At 39.2% G+C, this 16,628-nt stretch overlaps 1 protein-coding gene across 1 annotated transcript in view; it reads right to left on the bottom strand.

Moving 5' to 3' along the window:
* Window positions 1-7,056: 7,056 nt before the first annotated feature.
* HSD17B11 (hydroxysteroid 17-beta dehydrogenase 11) overlaps window positions 7,057-16,628 on the bottom strand; it is a 38,484-nt gene continuing 28,912 nt past the window's right edge. Inside the window, exons 6-7 of the mRNA XM_021702307.1 lie at window positions 12,615-12,731; window positions 7,057-7,929 (exon numbers count right to left, since the gene is read on the bottom strand). Coding sequence (XP_021557982.1) covers window positions 7,839-7,929; window positions 12,615-12,731 — 208 coding nt within the window. The 3' untranslated portion in view covers window positions 7,057-7,838. The remainder of the gene's footprint in view (window positions 7,930-12,614; window positions 12,732-16,628) is intronic.

Below are 16,628 nucleotides of genomic sequence, written 5' to 3'. Positions count from 1 at the left end.
CAGCCACCCTCTGCACAGAGATCCCGGAAAGAGCTGCGCTCCAAGTGTGGATGGGACTGGCAGAAGCCAGATTTGCTGCAGGCTTTGTCCACGTGTTCTAGTAGGTTGGAAACACCTGAGTTTGGAAGTGATGCAATTGCTACCCAAAGCTTGGCACAGGGACAATGGAATCCTGGAAAAAGTGCTCTGTGGACTTCCTTACCGAGAAGCAGTTCTGTGCTGTGTTGCACAGTGAAGTTTCACCTCTAGAAATAATTCTTTTTTTTTTTTTTTTTTTTTTTAAGATTTTTTTTATTTATTTATTTGAGAGAATGAGATAGAGTGAGCATGAGAGGGGGGAGGGTCAGAGGGAGAAGCAGACTCCCCGCTGAGCAGGGAGCCCGATGCGGGACTCGATCCCGGGACTCCAGGATCATGACCTGAGCCGAAGGCAGTCGCCCAACCAACTGAGCCACCCAGGCGCCCTCTAGAAATAATTCTAAAGAGAGTGCATCAGCTTTTGGTAGTCTCTTGGTATCTCCCTGTAAACCATTGTGTGTGTGTGTGTGTGTGTTTAATGGAAGGAAAAGGAGAAAGAGATATTATCTTCAGGAGACTTAAAGTATGGACCAACCAACTTTAGTGTGATTCATTTACTCATGAAAGCTCAGCATCAATATTTCAGTGAACTAATTATTTTACAGGAGATGCCCATTTCCCTGAAAACCTCATAAGTTTGGAGGAGATTCGAGGTTATATAAAGCAATCAATTCCCTCTGTGATACTATGGGAATGAGCATTAGATCAGGAGCCAAGTCTCCACTTAAAAGTGATGCGATTTCCACTTGATCTTAGCCAAAGGGCTAATAAAAGTGGTGCAACTTCCAACACCTCCAAAGTAGAAACAACTCAAGTGTCCATGAACAGATGAATGGATACACAAAATGTAATATATACATACAAGGCCATATTATTCCTTTTTTTAAATGAATGCAATTCTGATACATGCTACAACATGCATGAACCGTACAAACATCATGCTAGATGAAATTAGGGCCACAAAAGGACAAATATTGCATGACTCCACTTAAATGACCTAAATTAGTCAAATACACAGGGACAGAGTATATTTTTCTGTGTATATTTTCATGGCCTTACCAGAATTCACAAGTTTAGGGGAAATGATACAAAATTTCAGTTATTTCAGTTTTGAGTAGCTAATATATTGTTTACAAATAACAGTACAAGAAAAATATGAATGCTCAAGAGAAACCTTGGTTATCAGGAAATACCACTCTTTGGAGACCATGAAATGATAAAGTTATAGGATTTATGTACATTACTATAACCCACTGTTTGTTTAATCTAGCTATAGTAATCTGCCAAGTACAAGTTGAGGAATATAATCTCTTCAAATAAATACTTTTCCCCTCCTTTCTGGAGAGTTCATTAGTACATCGTCAAATGTTCTGTGTACTGCCAAACTGATAAAGCAGTGTTAGGTAGTCTTAAATATCTTGTAAACTTCTTGAGGCTCCTAAACCTAGGTTTGTTTGTTTTTTTAAGATTTTATTTATTTATTTGAGAGAGAGTGCACAAGCAGGGGTGAGGGGCAGAGGGACAGAGAAAAGCAAGCTCCCCACTGAGCAGGGAGCCCGATGTGGGGCTCAATCCCAGGACCCTGGGATCATGACCTGAGCCGAAGGCAGATGCTTAACTTACTGAGCCACCCAGGTGCCCCGAAACCTAGTTTTTATCCAAACAATCCCCAAGTTCACATCTTATAGAGGTCTCAGCATATTTTTGGTTTATGAAACCCCTTGCTTCATCTCTGCATATCAATCCAACTTCTTTCCTTACAGTAGCAAAGAGAGGGTCTTGATCTACTTCTCAATATTTCTTTCCTCGTTCCTCTAGTTATTCTTTCCCTATCAATTCTAACTTCTTCCTGCCTACAGAACCTGTCTCTTTTGCTTTCAACTCCTTTCTGTTCTCTACCATTGTAAAAATATTCGGTGAAATATTTTTCCACCCCACGCCTGTTTGCTATCCCATCTTTCATATCTTACTGTCGAAGTATTATACAGTGATTACCTCTGTTTTCTGGCTACCCATTTCCTTGGGCGAATAGAAATCTCTTGCCCTTTTACTCTTCACCTGGTGCAAAGTGCAATGATGATCCTAAATATAAGGAGCTATGTGAGCATCACCAGATCTGAAGATGGGGGGGGTGGGGAAGGTGAGCCATAAATGGGACCTAAAGGGCGAGCAGGGGTTGGCCACAAGGTGAAGAATGTTCTAGATATAGGAAACCATGTGTAGAGGCACTGGGAGGTGAGAGATCATGACTTCAAGGACTAGGAAGGTCCATCTTGGATTCCAGAGTGTGGAGCAGAGAGAAGGTAGAGAACTTATCAGAAGCTCAGTCACTCAGAGTCTCAGCATCAAGGAGGGCTTGTGAAAGGTTTTGAGCAGGGGATTGCTATCATCAGATTTAGAAATGCTGTAGGATGGAGAATGCATTGGAAGAAGGGGAAGAATAGATGGAGGGAGACCAGTTGGATGGCTGCTCAGTAACCCAGGCCAGAAATGGTGGTGGCCTGAATGAACATGTTGGCAAAGAGATATTTGGGAGAGGGAATAATAGAATAAATGGGCATTCATTTAACAAATACATATCAAACCCTTTGTATGTCTTAGGGACTATTCCAGGCATTGGGGATACAGCATTGAACAAAATATATAAAAACAAATCACTTCCCTTAAGAAGCTTTGCTCTAGGGGCAATGTAGACAATAAGGAAGATAAATAAGCAAAATATATAGTATGCTTCACAATAGTAAGGATTAGGAGAAAAATAGAGGACAGAGGGAGAAGTGGAATCTTATAGGGCATGGCTGTGTAGGAAGGTTTGCCATTTTAGATATGGAGTGAGAAGTTCTGAAAAGACCTAAGGAAAAAGACTTAAAGGGAAGATAGAGGTAGCCATGTGGCTGTCTGTAGAAGAGCATTCTGGAGAGGAAACAGTAAGGTACAAAAGTCTTCAGATAGGAACATGTCTGGTGGGTTGAGGATCATCAAGGGGACTGGTATGGCTGGAGTGAATTGAAAAGATTGTGAAGGTAGTGTGAGAGTTTTACAGGTCAACGTGGCTAAGCTATAGTTTTCAACTTTTCAAACACTAATCTAGGTATTGCTATGAAGGTATTTTGTAGTTAACATCTATAATGAATAGTCTTTAAATAAGACAAAATTAGGGGCGCCTGGGTGGCTCAGTCATTAAGCATCTGCCTTTGGCTCAGGTCATGATCCCAGGGTTCTGGGATCGAGCCCCACATCGGGCTCCCTGCTCTGCGGGAAGCCTGCTTCTCCTTCTCCCACTCCCCTGCTTGTGTTCCCTCTCTCGCTGTGTCTCTCTCTGTCAAATAAATAAATAAAATCTTAAGAAAAAAATAAGACAAAATTATTCTTAATGCTATGGATGGGCCTTATCCAATCAGTTAGAAGGCCTTGAAAACAAAACTGAGCTTTCTCTGTGCTATAGACTGAATGTTTGTGTCCCCCCTCCACAAAGTTCCTATGTTGAAACCTAATCCTCAAAGTAATGGTATGCGGAGGTGGGGCCTCTGGAAGATGATGAGTTCATGAGGATGGGGCCCTCATGAATGGGATTAGTATTCTTGTAAAAGAGATACCATAGAGCTCCCTTGCCCCTTCTGCCATGTGAAGACACAGCAAGAAGACAGGCTGGTTGGCCGTGAACCAGAAGGCAGGCTTTCACCAGACACTAAATCCTGGTGGCTTGATTTTGGAGTTCCCAGTCTCTAGAACTGGGAGGAAAAATTTCGGTTGCTTATAATCCACTGGCCTTTGGTATTGTGCTGTAACAGCCTGAACTAAGACACCGTGAGTCAGCAGAAATTCTGCCTCAAGACTGTAGCATCAACCTCTGCCCAAGAGTTTCCAGCCTGCCAGCCTCCCCTACAGATTTCAGAGTTGCTACCCTCCCACAATAATGTGAGCCAATTCCTCAATTGAAATATATCTCTCCTTGTATGTATGTATGTATGTATGTATATAAAATCTCCTACTGGTTCTATTTCTCTGGAGAACTCTAATATAGGTAATAAGGTAGTGGGTAAGAAGACTGGATTACGTATGGCCTTCTAGGTCATGGTAAGGACTTTAGTTTTAAGTTTTAGGTGAGAAGCTAATGGGGGATTTTGAGCTAAAGCATGACGTGATCTCATATTTTAAAGACTCGCTCTGGGGGGTGCCTAGGTGGCTCAGTCAGTTAAGTGTCTGACTCCTGATCTCAGCTCAGGTCTTGATCTCGAGGTCCTGAGTTCAAGCCCCACATTGGGCTCCATGCTGGGCATAGAACCTACTTTAAAAAAAAAAATTTTAAAAAGACTCATTCTGGCTGCTGTGCTGAGGGGAACAAGAGATGATGGTGGCAGGGTGGCATCAGGGTGGTGGTAGGGGGGTGATAAGAGGTGATAGAATTCTGGATATATTCTCAAGGTAGAGCAAACAGAATTGCTTTTGTAATGAATGTGGGAGGAATCAAGGGTGACACTAAGTTTTTTGGCCTGAGCAACTGGAATAATGGGGTTTGGAACAGGTTTGGGACAACATCACAAGCTCATTTTCAGAAATCTTAGGGTGAGATGCCTGCCGGTCATACTGGCAGAGGCATCAAGAAGGCGGTTGCATATGTGTGTGGCATTCAGAGGAGAGATTCAGGCTGGAAATATAAATGTGGGAATGGTGACCAATATTGAATGTGTGTGCCAGAGGTTAGAGGCTTTTGGTGAGGTGAGGGATGAGGGTGAGCAGAAGGAAGGAGGCAGGTGTAATTCTAAGTTTTTAGCTTGGACACTTGGTAGACACGCCATTCTCTGTTAGGGAACACAGATGGTGTAGAGAAGACGCTAGATTTTGCATGTATTGATTATAAGACATTTATGGAACTGGAACTGGAGATAATAGAGATTACACAGTCTAATTCAGTCCTTTTACAGATGAGGAAATGGAGGTTCCAGCACAGCTAGCTTGAGTTAGATTGCCCATGCTCTTTTTGCCATACTTGGCCACTTGTAATTATAGGGAAGACTATGAAAGTAAAAGGCACATCTCTCTCATCCCAAGATTGTCCAGTCATCCCTACACCACTTAAAAAAAAAAAAAAAGAAATTAAAGGGAAAAAGAAAAAAAAACTTGAGTGGTCAGATTGGCTCTAAGGTCAAGTGGGAATTCCTATGTATTTTGGAGAAGGATGTGATGTCCAGTGTAGATCAAGACTATCCCAGTGTTTTCAGGCTCAGCATTTTAATTTCAGGGAACTTTAGACTGTCGTGATATTGGGTCAGTCCAGGCTAGACTTTTTTCAGGTAGAATACTTGGGCATCTGCATGTAGCATTTTGTTCCACCTTAAAATAATTTGTAGATGAAAGAGCTCCAATCAGAGATTATCATTGGCTAATTATGGAATATTGTTTGAATACCAAGGAAAGCTTGGGTAAAAGGAAGCAGAGGGTGTTTAGGGTGATGGTTTGACTTTCCAAGAATTCCACTGAGGCTGTAGGATAGTGAGGTCAGCAAACATGCGTTCAAATCCTCATCTTGACTTCTGAGTAGCTGTGTGATTTTAGGTTAAATATGTTGAATCTCTTTGGGCTACCCCATCTATAAAATGGGAAGAATGATGTCTCCCACACAGAATTCTTCAAAGGAGTAAATCTATCACCCAGTCTGGGAGAGGAAACTCCTAATAATTGCTCCCTTCCCCACAGCAAAATCCTTACTAGCTATTTACGCACTAGCCAAGTTGGTGTTGACGACATAAGGGTCAATTTTAACCCTTTTCCTTGACCTGATTCCTCACTCTTTCTAATCCTCATTTCCAGTATAAAGAATAGATTTCTGGCAGGTGAGAATGGTGGCATGGGAAAAGGGGTGGGGAAGAGTGTTTCTGAAGGCAAGCATGGGAACATTCTCGAAGGGAATAGGAAAGGTCGGTGAGTCCTAGTTATCCCAAGGCAGGGCCCACAGGATGATAGCAAGGGCTCAGAAAGACTTTGGTGTGTCCAGGGAGAGCTGGTTCCTTGCCAATGGTCAGAATTTCCCTACCGCACCAAAGAGAGGGCCGTCTGTTATCAAGGTCTTAGTTTAGGACCACAGAATACCATGACAGGTGACAATTAGAGAAATCTTTCCCGTTTACCCCAAGACAACATAAGCCTCTTTGATTTTTGTGTGACTCTCAGAAGCAGCCCTATTATTGATGGCTGAGATGAATTTTCCCACTGAATTGTACAGAAGTGGGTTCAGAGTTCGAATTCATTCACTCAAATAACAGTTAAAAGTTTTCAGACCTTTAAATATCTGAAATTAAAAAAAAAAAAAGTTTTCAGACCTTCAAGTCAACAGCAGTAATTGCCTGACGTTAGTGAATCAGAGCAAACTTTTTTTTTTTTAAAGGGCAGAGAATAAAAGCCCAGAACCTCTGCAGTATTCATTAACCTCTCAGCAGACCTGGGGCTGCAGCCTCTAAGGTTCTTCTGGGTTCCTGCTCCCTATGGGAATTTCACCAATGCCTTCAACATCGCCTGCTACACAGAATTGCTGGAGGTAAATAAATAAATATTAAATAAATATGTTTCTGTGGAGAAACAGATTTAAGATCTTTTACCCTGAAGTTTATGTACCTAATGTGACTCATTTGCTCCATTTCATAAAGGTCAGTATTCTGATTTATATGTTTTCTGAGTATGAACCTTCTGATATAAGCAGGGAGCCTGCTTCTCCCTCTGCCTGCCACTCCCCCTGCTTATGCATGCTGGCTCACTCTCTCTCTCAAAATAAATAAATAAAATCTTAAAAAATCCAACAAACCTGCTTATTTTTTCAATTTATTGGTCGGATCTTATTTTCCCTTTTGACTTGGACTTCCATAAAATCCAAGAAATTTCTGAGTATTAAAAAAAAAAAAGATCTTTGATTACATAATCCATTTTCCTTGAATTTGAAGGTTAAGCCAAGTTCCGTTCAAGATGAAAAGATGGAGACAAAAGTTTAAGTGTGATCTGTTTATTGCTGCCACTGTGGGTACATTCTCCTAATTCTCTGCCTCAAATTCCAATGATGCTTTTATATATGTGCAACACGTGTCAATCTCTAGTTTCTTTGAGCTAAAATGTTTGGCTTTGAAACGTGAGGCATCTTTCAGGAAACAGAGTGGTAATGTGTAAGATGAAATGTTTCAGTGATATTTCTTACATCACATGAAACTCATTCTGAAAGGCCACTAGATTCAGTCCTTCATTGTATTTAGAGAGTCTGAAGCTTTTGTTTTTATGGAGATTAGAAAAGGAAACATGTGAATTATATAAATTTAAGTGCAATTAGAAATAAAAATATATCTTATACATTTATAGTACAAATTTTGCAAAGACTTCACAAGCCACAAAATCTTAGAAATTATTATAAAATTATTTTTGTTCCTTTTCTCTATTTTCTATAAGGTCAATTCCTAAGATTGTCCCCTCTTTGTATTATATGAAATCAGCTTTCAGATAAAGGACAAGTGATAATAAATGAGGACTGCCAGGGCCTCAAAAGATGACACTGAAGAAAAAAAAGATAATTAGGAAAAGCAGAAGTCTAAACATTAAAGTTCTGATTAATATTAGATGAAATCAACTTAACCCTGGTAAACCAGTCCTATTTATTTATAGCTAATGTATGAAGAAGAATTTAAGTTATGCTACTTAAATATAACGATGTTTTGGAAAGCAGGTATTTTTGAAGATACGTATTCACATCAACTAAATGTGGAATGTAGTCTATGTACGACTTATTGTTCTTTAGTTTTATATCCAATAACTGCATCAAAGCTAACATTGATCTTTCGTTTTAAAAATACCAGGAAACGCTCAGGAAGGATCCTAAAAAAAAAAAGATACATGAAAATAATTAGGAAATTAGTATTAAGTGTATTTGTAAAATATCTTCTTTTAAAATACTTACATTTATCATGTATCATCTTTTTTTGCATGAGGAAAGGAACTTTTTAATTTCTATTCTACATATGAGGCAGCTATACGTAACATATAAATCAAATACTGGAATACAACCACATCCAATTAGAGGAAGGAACAGGCACATACAAGATGGAAACTATTTTGTTGGACTTACTTCCTTTCTCTTTCTTTTTTCTTTCTTTCTCTCTTTCCTTTAAGGATAAGGAAGTTTTTTGGATACTTCTTAAAAAACCAGACTTCAGCCTTATTGCCCTAGTCCCCACTTAACAATGGGTATTTGTAAAGTCTCCCCATTATAATGCTGTTTTCTCATCCACAGCTGGCTATGGAAATGCCTGTAGGATGGAGCTTTCCATCCTACGGTCTATGGAGAACCTCGGATGAGTATGTGCTATTAGTCTTGTATAAAAACGAAGGCATGATGTGTCTCTTACTTCCCTGCACTATTTCCTAATGGACATAAGTGCTGCTGTGACAGCTAACATAAAAAAAATTCATAGCAACTTCTTGTCATCAGTAGTTTCTCAATCAATAGAGATAAAACATATCTCTAATCTGCGGTTTGGGTGTATCCCTTATCAGGTATCATCTTAAACAAGATTAGTCTTAAAATTAGGAGCTTTAACTCTGAGTCACTACTCTATGTTCTTTCCAATTAAATCCATTTTGTTCTCAAAAGGAAAAGGAAGGAGGCTTCACCTCCTTTAGGGTAGGAGTGACTTGAAATATTTAGTTTTCGAAATATATTTATGCCTATGTTTCTCCGAAGATCTAAGAGAGGAGGTGTCTAGAACTGAAGAGTTGAGAGGCTAAAGGCTTTTAAAACAAGAAACATGGGGTGCCTGGGTGGCTCAGTTGTTAAGCATCTGCCTTTTTTTTTTTTTTAAGATTTTGTTTATTTATTTGACAGGCAGAGACACAGCAAGAGAAGGAACACAAGCAGGGGGAGTGGGAGAGGGAGAAGCAGGCTTCCTGCGGAGCAGGGAGCCCGATGTGGGGCTTGATCCCAGGACCCTGGGATCATGACCTGAGCCAAAGGCAGACGCCTAATGGCTGAGCCACCCAGGCACACCAAGTGTCTGCCTTTGGCTCACTTCATGATCCCAGGACCCTGGAATCGAGCCCCACATCGGGCTCCCTGCTCCGCAGGAAGCCTGCTTCTCCCTCTCCCACTCCCCCTGCTTGTGTTCCCTCTCTTGCTGTGTCTCTCTCTGTCAAATAAATAAATAAAAATCTTAATAAAATAAAATAAGAACCATGACATTGGAAAGGAAGTGAGAAAAGGAACTAATTTTGTACTTGATAATCCAAAATATTATTAAAAATGTTCCACTGAGAGACTGAGGAGACAGAACTGCTAAATGAAAATGTAGATAAAGCACTTGGTTTTGAGTATAATGCTGAACAAGTTATTTAACTTTTGAGTTTAAACTCCCCACGTGAAATTGGAAAAATCAACACCTACTCCACAGTGCTCTTGTGAAGAATCCATGTGTTAATATAAAATGCTTTAAACATTTTATTTTGTACATGACGGACATGTAGTAGGTCTAACATTTTTTTTCTCCCCACCCTAAATGGACAAACCTCAGAGATACTGCAGGTTTGGTGCCAAACTACTGCAATAAAGAGAATATCACAATAAAGCAGGTCAAATGAATGTTTTGGTTTCCCAGTGCATATAAAAATTATGTTTACACTATACTGTAGTCTATTAAGTGTGCAATAGCATTATGTCTAAAAAAATTTTATAGACCTTAATTAAAAAATACTTTATTGCTAAAAACATGCTAACCATCATCTGAGATTTCAGTGAGCTGTAATCACCGATCACAGATCACCGTAACAAATACAATCGTGAAAAAGTGTGAAATAGTGTAAGAGTTAACAAAATGTGACAGACACATGAAGTGAGAAAATGGTGTTGGAAAAACGACACCAGTAGAGTTGCTTGATAAGGTTATCACAAACCTTCAGTTTGTAAAAAACCCAGTATCTGAGAGTACGATGAGATGGAGGGCAATAGAATGACGTATGCCTGTACTTAAGAATGTTGAGGAATTTGTCACATTCCAATGAGACTGAGAGAATCTAAACAGATTATCTAAGTCGGGGTAACCATAGCTGACCCTTGCACAACATGCACAACATACATATATCTTTTGACGCTCCAAAAACTTAACTACTAAAAGCCTACTGTTGACTGGAAGCCTGATAACTTATATAGTCAATTAACACATGTTTTATATGTTATATGTATTAAATATTATATTCTTATAATAAAGTAAACTAGAGAAAAGAAAATGTTATTAAGAAAATCATAAGGAAGAGAAAATACATTTAAAGTACAGTACTGTATAAAAAAAAAAATCCACCTCTAAGTGGACCCCTGCAGTTCAAAGCCATGCTGTTCAGGGTCAACTGCATATACAGACAACTGACCAGATGGCATTAAAATAAGGCTTGGCAATTGAGCACCAAACATTCACAGTCAGAAAAATCAGGGCAATGCTAATAATAGCGTTAATTATAATAATAATAGCTGTATATAACATTTATTGAGTATCTATAGTATACTAAATACTCTAAATGCATCATTTTATTTATTCCTCACAGTCCTATAATGTCTTATTGTCTCCATGTGACAGATGAAGACACTGAGCTTCAAAGAAGTTAAACAACTCATCTTATGTTCATGTGGTGAGCAAGTCACAAACACAGCTTCATCTAACTCCAAAGCACAAACTTTGAGTCTCTATGCTAAAGGTCTAGGAAATAGAATTAATTTATTAAATCAACAAACATTTTGGTGCCCCCCCCCCATGTGTCTGTCAACTCTTCGAAGTACAAGCATTACATACAGTGATGAAAACAGGCGACCTTCCTTCCCTCATAGACTTACATTCTAAGGGACTGTAGTCAGAGTGCTTACTTATGAAATGTAACAAGAATAATGCTAAACACATTACACGTTTTAACTTGGTTATTCACCCAGGAAATCCTTGAGTTTTACTACCTAAACTTCTAAGGTATGTTCAACCATAGTTCCTTGCAGAATGAACTAAAAAGGGGCTAAAAAGCCTGACATGCTTTTGATCTTTTGAAGTTTTTTCAGTTCCTAGGTCAGTAATTCTCAAAGTATAATCTTGAACCAATTGCCTGTGGCAACTGCCTGTTAAAATACAGATGTCTGGGTCCCAACCAAAATATCCTATATTAAAACCTCTAGAGGTGAGATTCAAGAATCTATTTTTAAAAATTATCTTCCCAAGTGATCCTGATACCCCACTATGTAGGGACAGAGAACAAGAGGCTGGCTGGCTTCCTTCCTTCCTCCCTCCCTTCCTTCCTTTTTTCCTTTCTCCCTCCCTCCCTCCCTTCCTCCCTTCTTTTTCTCCCTCCCTTCCTCCCTCCTTCCCTCCCTTCCTTCCTTTTTTCCTTTCTCCCTCTCTCCCTTCCTTCCTTCCTCCCTCCCTCCCTTCCTTTCTTCCTCCCTACCTCCCTTCCTTCTTTCTTTCCTCCCTCCCTCCCTTCCTTCCTCCCTCCCTTCCTTTGTTCCTTCCTTTCTCCCTTCCTTCTTTCCTTCCCCCCCCTTCCTCCCTCCCTTCTTTCCTTCCCCCCTCCCTTCCTCCCTCCCTCCGTCCCTTCCTTCTTCCCTCCCTCCCTCCCTCCCTCTTTTAACCTAAGCCACCTCTTCACATTCCCCTCATGACCTGGACCAGCCTCACTGCTACACAGTGTTCTCATATGAATAATGAGGCAATGTGCTATCAGGAAGGTGGTTAAGCCAGTGGTTTCCAATCTTGGCTGTACATCAGAATCACTCGGAAAGTTGTATCTCTCAGAGACCAGCCCACACCTCAGGCCAATTCCAACAGTCTTGGGGAGTAGGTCCCAGGAGTTAGTATTTTGAAAACTCCCAAGTGAATTCCACTATGAACAAAGCTGAGAGCTACTACTCTAAAGAAATGCTTCTCAAATTTGAATATGCATTCAAATCACCTGTGGATCCTACAAGAATGCAAATTCTATTCAGGACATCAAGAGATTCTGTTTTTCTAACAAACTCCCAGGTGATGCTCATGCCACTGGTCCGTGCAAGTAGTAAGGCTCAAGGATCTCTAAAATCATAGATTATTTAACTATTCCTATGCTTCGGTATGATTTTGCACAAAATAAGAGCTTGATGATTATCTTTGTATATTTAGATGAATATCTAACACCTAACTATAGTCTCCTCCAATATTATTGTTCTATGATTCCATTATGTAGTGATGCTTAAAAACTATCCTTTATAGTCATTCATCTATGAGACAAGACTTTCAGAAATATACACTTCTCTTTCTCTAAAAAGAAAACTTAAAAACTTGTGGAAATTATTCAGTTCAGTAAATGACTGCTATACAAACGTTGCTCCAAGGATTAACAAATGTGGTATTAAAAACTGATGGATTATTGAAGCCTATCGTTTTTATACACCTTAATTCCATTCAGTTGTACTTTATCAAATGTCTGGTTTGAAATCTGAGTAAAAACATGTAATACATAAATCTTTATTTATAATGCTAATAAATGTTAATATCACTTACTTTTCCACCACTGTTAAAAAGCTTATAGAAGATGGAATAAAAATCATTTTCTGCTCAGTCAGGATCCCATTCATTAGCTTGTTTACCACTTCCTCAGGTTCCAGGGTGGGTCCCAAACTGAAATCAGAAGCAGTCTTTAGCAACAAAACATTTCACGGAAGCTTCCGCTTTAGTTAGGTGCTAAACAAAGAAGTTAAATTACCATAGGAATCATAACATAACGGACTTGTAGTATCTGGCCCATTATAAGTGCCCCCAAATAGTAGCTGCGTTAGCATGAATAATAACAACAACCACTTATTTAGTGCTTATCACATACTGTGCACTGTGCTAAACATGCTCCATAGGCCATCTCACTGAAGTTTTGCGACAGCCTGTGACAGAGAGACTACAGTCCCTATTTTGCAAATGAGAATTATAGATGTAGCCAGGAATAAAAAATAATTGAGCTAGATTAGGACTGACAAATTCACTTTTAAATCTTTAGAAGTCTTGGGGTGCCTGGGTGGCTCAGTCAATTGGGCATCTGTATTCAGCTCAGGTCATGGTCCCAGAGTCCTGGGATGGAGCCCCACGTTGGTGGGTTCCCTGCTCAGCAAGGGCGTCTGCTTCTCCCTCTCCCTCTGCCCCTCCTCCCACTTGTGCTCGCTCTTAAATAAATAAATAAATAAATAAATAAATAAATAAAATCTTAAAAATAATCTTTAGAAGTCTTGGGGGAAAAGTCAAATACCATTATACAAATTTTATTATATACGAAGTCTCTTCAGCGAACAATTTCTAAAGTGTCAGAGAAAACTAAAATATAAAAATGTACCTGGCTCCTAGTACCCAAAATATATAAAGAACTTATCAAACTCAAAACCGAAAGAACAAATAATCCAATCAACAAATGGGCAGAAGACATGAACAGCTATTTCTCCCAAGAAGATAACCAAATGGCCAACAGACACATGAAAAACTGCTCAACACCACTTGGCATCAGGGAAATAGAAATCAAAACCTCAATGAGATACCACCTCACACCAGTTCAGAATGGCTAAAATTAACAAGTCAGGGAATGACAGATGTTGGTGAAGATGTGGAGAGAGGGGAACCCTCCTACACTTTTGGTGGGAATGCAAGCTGGTGCAGCCATTCTAGAAAACAGTATGGAGGTTCCTCAAAAAGTTGAAAATAGAGCTACCCTACAACTCAGCAATTGCACTACTGGGTATTTACCCCAAAGATACAAAGGTAGTGATCTGAAGGGGCAGCTGCACCCCAATGTTTATAGCAGCAATGTCCACAAGAGCCAAACTACGGAAAGAGCCCATATGTCCATCAACAGATGAATGGATAAAGAAGATGTGGTGTATATACACACACACACACACACACACACAGTGGAATATTATGCAGCCATCAAAAAATGAAATCTTGCCATTTGCAACGATGTGGCTGGAACTAGAGGGTATTATGCTAAGCGAAATAATTCAATCAGAGAAAGACAATTATTATATGATCTCACTGATACATGGAATTTAGGAAGCAAGGCAGAGGATCATAGGGGAAGAGAGGAAAAAGTGAAACAAGATGAAACCAGAGAGGGAGACAAACCACAAGAGACTCTTAATCTTAGGAAACAACCTGAGGGTTGCTGGAGGGGAAGGGGGTGGGGGCATGGGGTAACTGGGTGATGGACATTGGGGAGGGTAAGTGCTGTGGGGAGTGCTGTGAATTGTGTAAGACTGATGAATCACAGACCTGTACCCCTGAAACAAATAATACATTATATGTTAATTAATTGAAGTTAAAAATAAAATAATAAAATAAAATAAAATAAAAATATTAAAAAAACAAAACCAAAAAAATGTGCCAGGTCCTTCATCTCCATAGGAAACCCTTATATTTACTAGGTCTTGATTTAATTTTCAGCCTTGTTACTAGTTCTATGTTGCATCCTCACCCTGGCGTATGCACTGTGGAGTAGCATGAGATCTCTTAAAAGATGGCCTTTGCTATCTGCGTGTTAGAACACGTGCACTTGGGATGGTGTTATGCAAGAATTGGTCCTCAGTTTTTAACATTTTATTGATGACTTAAAAAAAAAGGTACATAATTAAATACACTCATGAAATCTGCCAACATCACCAAATATTTGAGTAACATTTTGGGGAGGCAGATTTTAAATGTGTGTGATTAGTTAAGAGAAGTGAGACAAAAAGAATTGGATGAGATTCATTAGGAACAAATATAGAATAGTTCATTCAGAAAGAAAAAAATATGCAGTAAAGTAAAATTAGGACAGTTGAGAAGTGTAGTGTTGTACTTAAAACTGAGCATGATTCATATGTGGAATATAAGAAACAGTACAGAGGATCATAGGGGAAGGGAGGGAAAACTGAATGGGCAGAAATCAGAGAGGGAGACAAACCATGAGAGACTTTTTGACTCTAGGAAACAAACTGAGGGTTGTGGAAAGGGAGGTGGGTAGGAGGATGGGGTAACTGGGTGATGGGCATTGAGCAGGGCACGTGATGTGATGAGCACTGGGTGTTATACGCAACTAATGAATCATTGAACGCTACACCAAAAACTAATGATCTGCTATATGTTGGCTAACTGAATTTAAATTAAAAAAAGTGAGCCTGATAATTGAATATATGAAGGAGAGCAGAGTTTAAAATATATATGATATGATCTTTCATTCTCAGCATAGGGCAGTCATTTCTGAAAATACTGTGCTCCCCCGGGACCCTGAAGTATTATATAGAAAAAATGTGGAGATGCAACAGAAAAGGAAATGTAATAATAAAGATGATAGCTTTTGGCCCAGAGAAGGTAAAAATGAAAGGCAATCGAAGCTTGAAGAAGACTAAGCCCTCATGTAGCCAGTGACATAAGCAGAGCACCAAGGAGGATGAGCCTAGAAACTGAAAGATGCTTGTGCCTTGAAGTGTTCAGGAGGAAATTCACCTTCTAGCACATTGCTCCCAGACTTCACTATTCCCAAGCTTCAGGAAAGCACACAAACACCTGTGTAAACAGTATAGCATACTTCTGCATTCACACTGTGGCCTTGTGAACCTACTGATCAAATAGTGTTGCGCTGACTAAACTTTTCTTAGTGTACTTGATCTCTTTACCCAAAAACTTAGCCTCTGCCAAGAAATTTTCATTAAATTTAATGGCTGGCCAATACCAAGATTTTTAAAAGGCTAAAAAGAAAAGGTTTCCACAAAATAATATCTTGGCAGAATGAAATCTTAGTCATTAAAATATCAGTACGTGGAAAATTATTTTTTCCTGACAGTCTAGTGTTAATAAGAGTTGCAAATCCTATTAAATAAATGCTCATGATGGATTTTGTAGAAACTGTCCCAAAATACTTCAGGCCTATCTGTTGGTGTGGGGAAGGAGAATGCATGTGGGGGCATAGGAATACTTAGGGACAAAGAGTATTTTCAGGTAGAAGAACTATGTTTGATTATCTAGCGACCACTTAAGTAACTGAGGAACTTTGGGGAAGGTATTTCTACTCTTTAAAGTTTAGAGGTTTTTGTTTTTGTATTTAATCTGAAAAATGGGGTTAATGCAGTGGTATGCTAGTGAATGTTTCACAACTGGCTCTCTAGCACACAGTTACCTGTTTTGTAGCATTTCATTTCTCTGGTGTATATACTCTCACCATTGTGGATTTCAAGCTCTCAAAACAGTGTTGCTGAATGAGTATAAGCGGGCTCCTGCATTCCACTGGTAATGTGCATGGAAGTACTTTACACAGTCATACGATACAAATATTACTTGTTACCTTCTTTTTATAACATTTTCTTTTTTATGGTACTAGCCAACAAAACTAATATCTTTCTGTAGCACACATGAAAACTAAACTTTTAAAGGAAATTAAAAAAAATTTTTTTATTAACATATAATGTATTATTTGTTTCAGGGGTACAGGTCTGTGATTCATCAGTCTTACACAATTCACAGTGCTCACCAGAGCACATACCCTCCCCAGTGTCTATCACCCAG

The sequence above is a fragment of the Neomonachus schauinslandi genome, chromosome 2, assembly GCF_002201575.2.
Source record: "Neomonachus schauinslandi chromosome 2, ASM220157v2, whole genome shotgun sequence".
Taxonomy (NCBI): Eukaryota; Metazoa; Chordata; class Mammalia; order Carnivora; family Phocidae; genus Neomonachus; species Neomonachus schauinslandi.
This window is presented reverse-complemented; position numbering and strand designations above follow the sequence as displayed.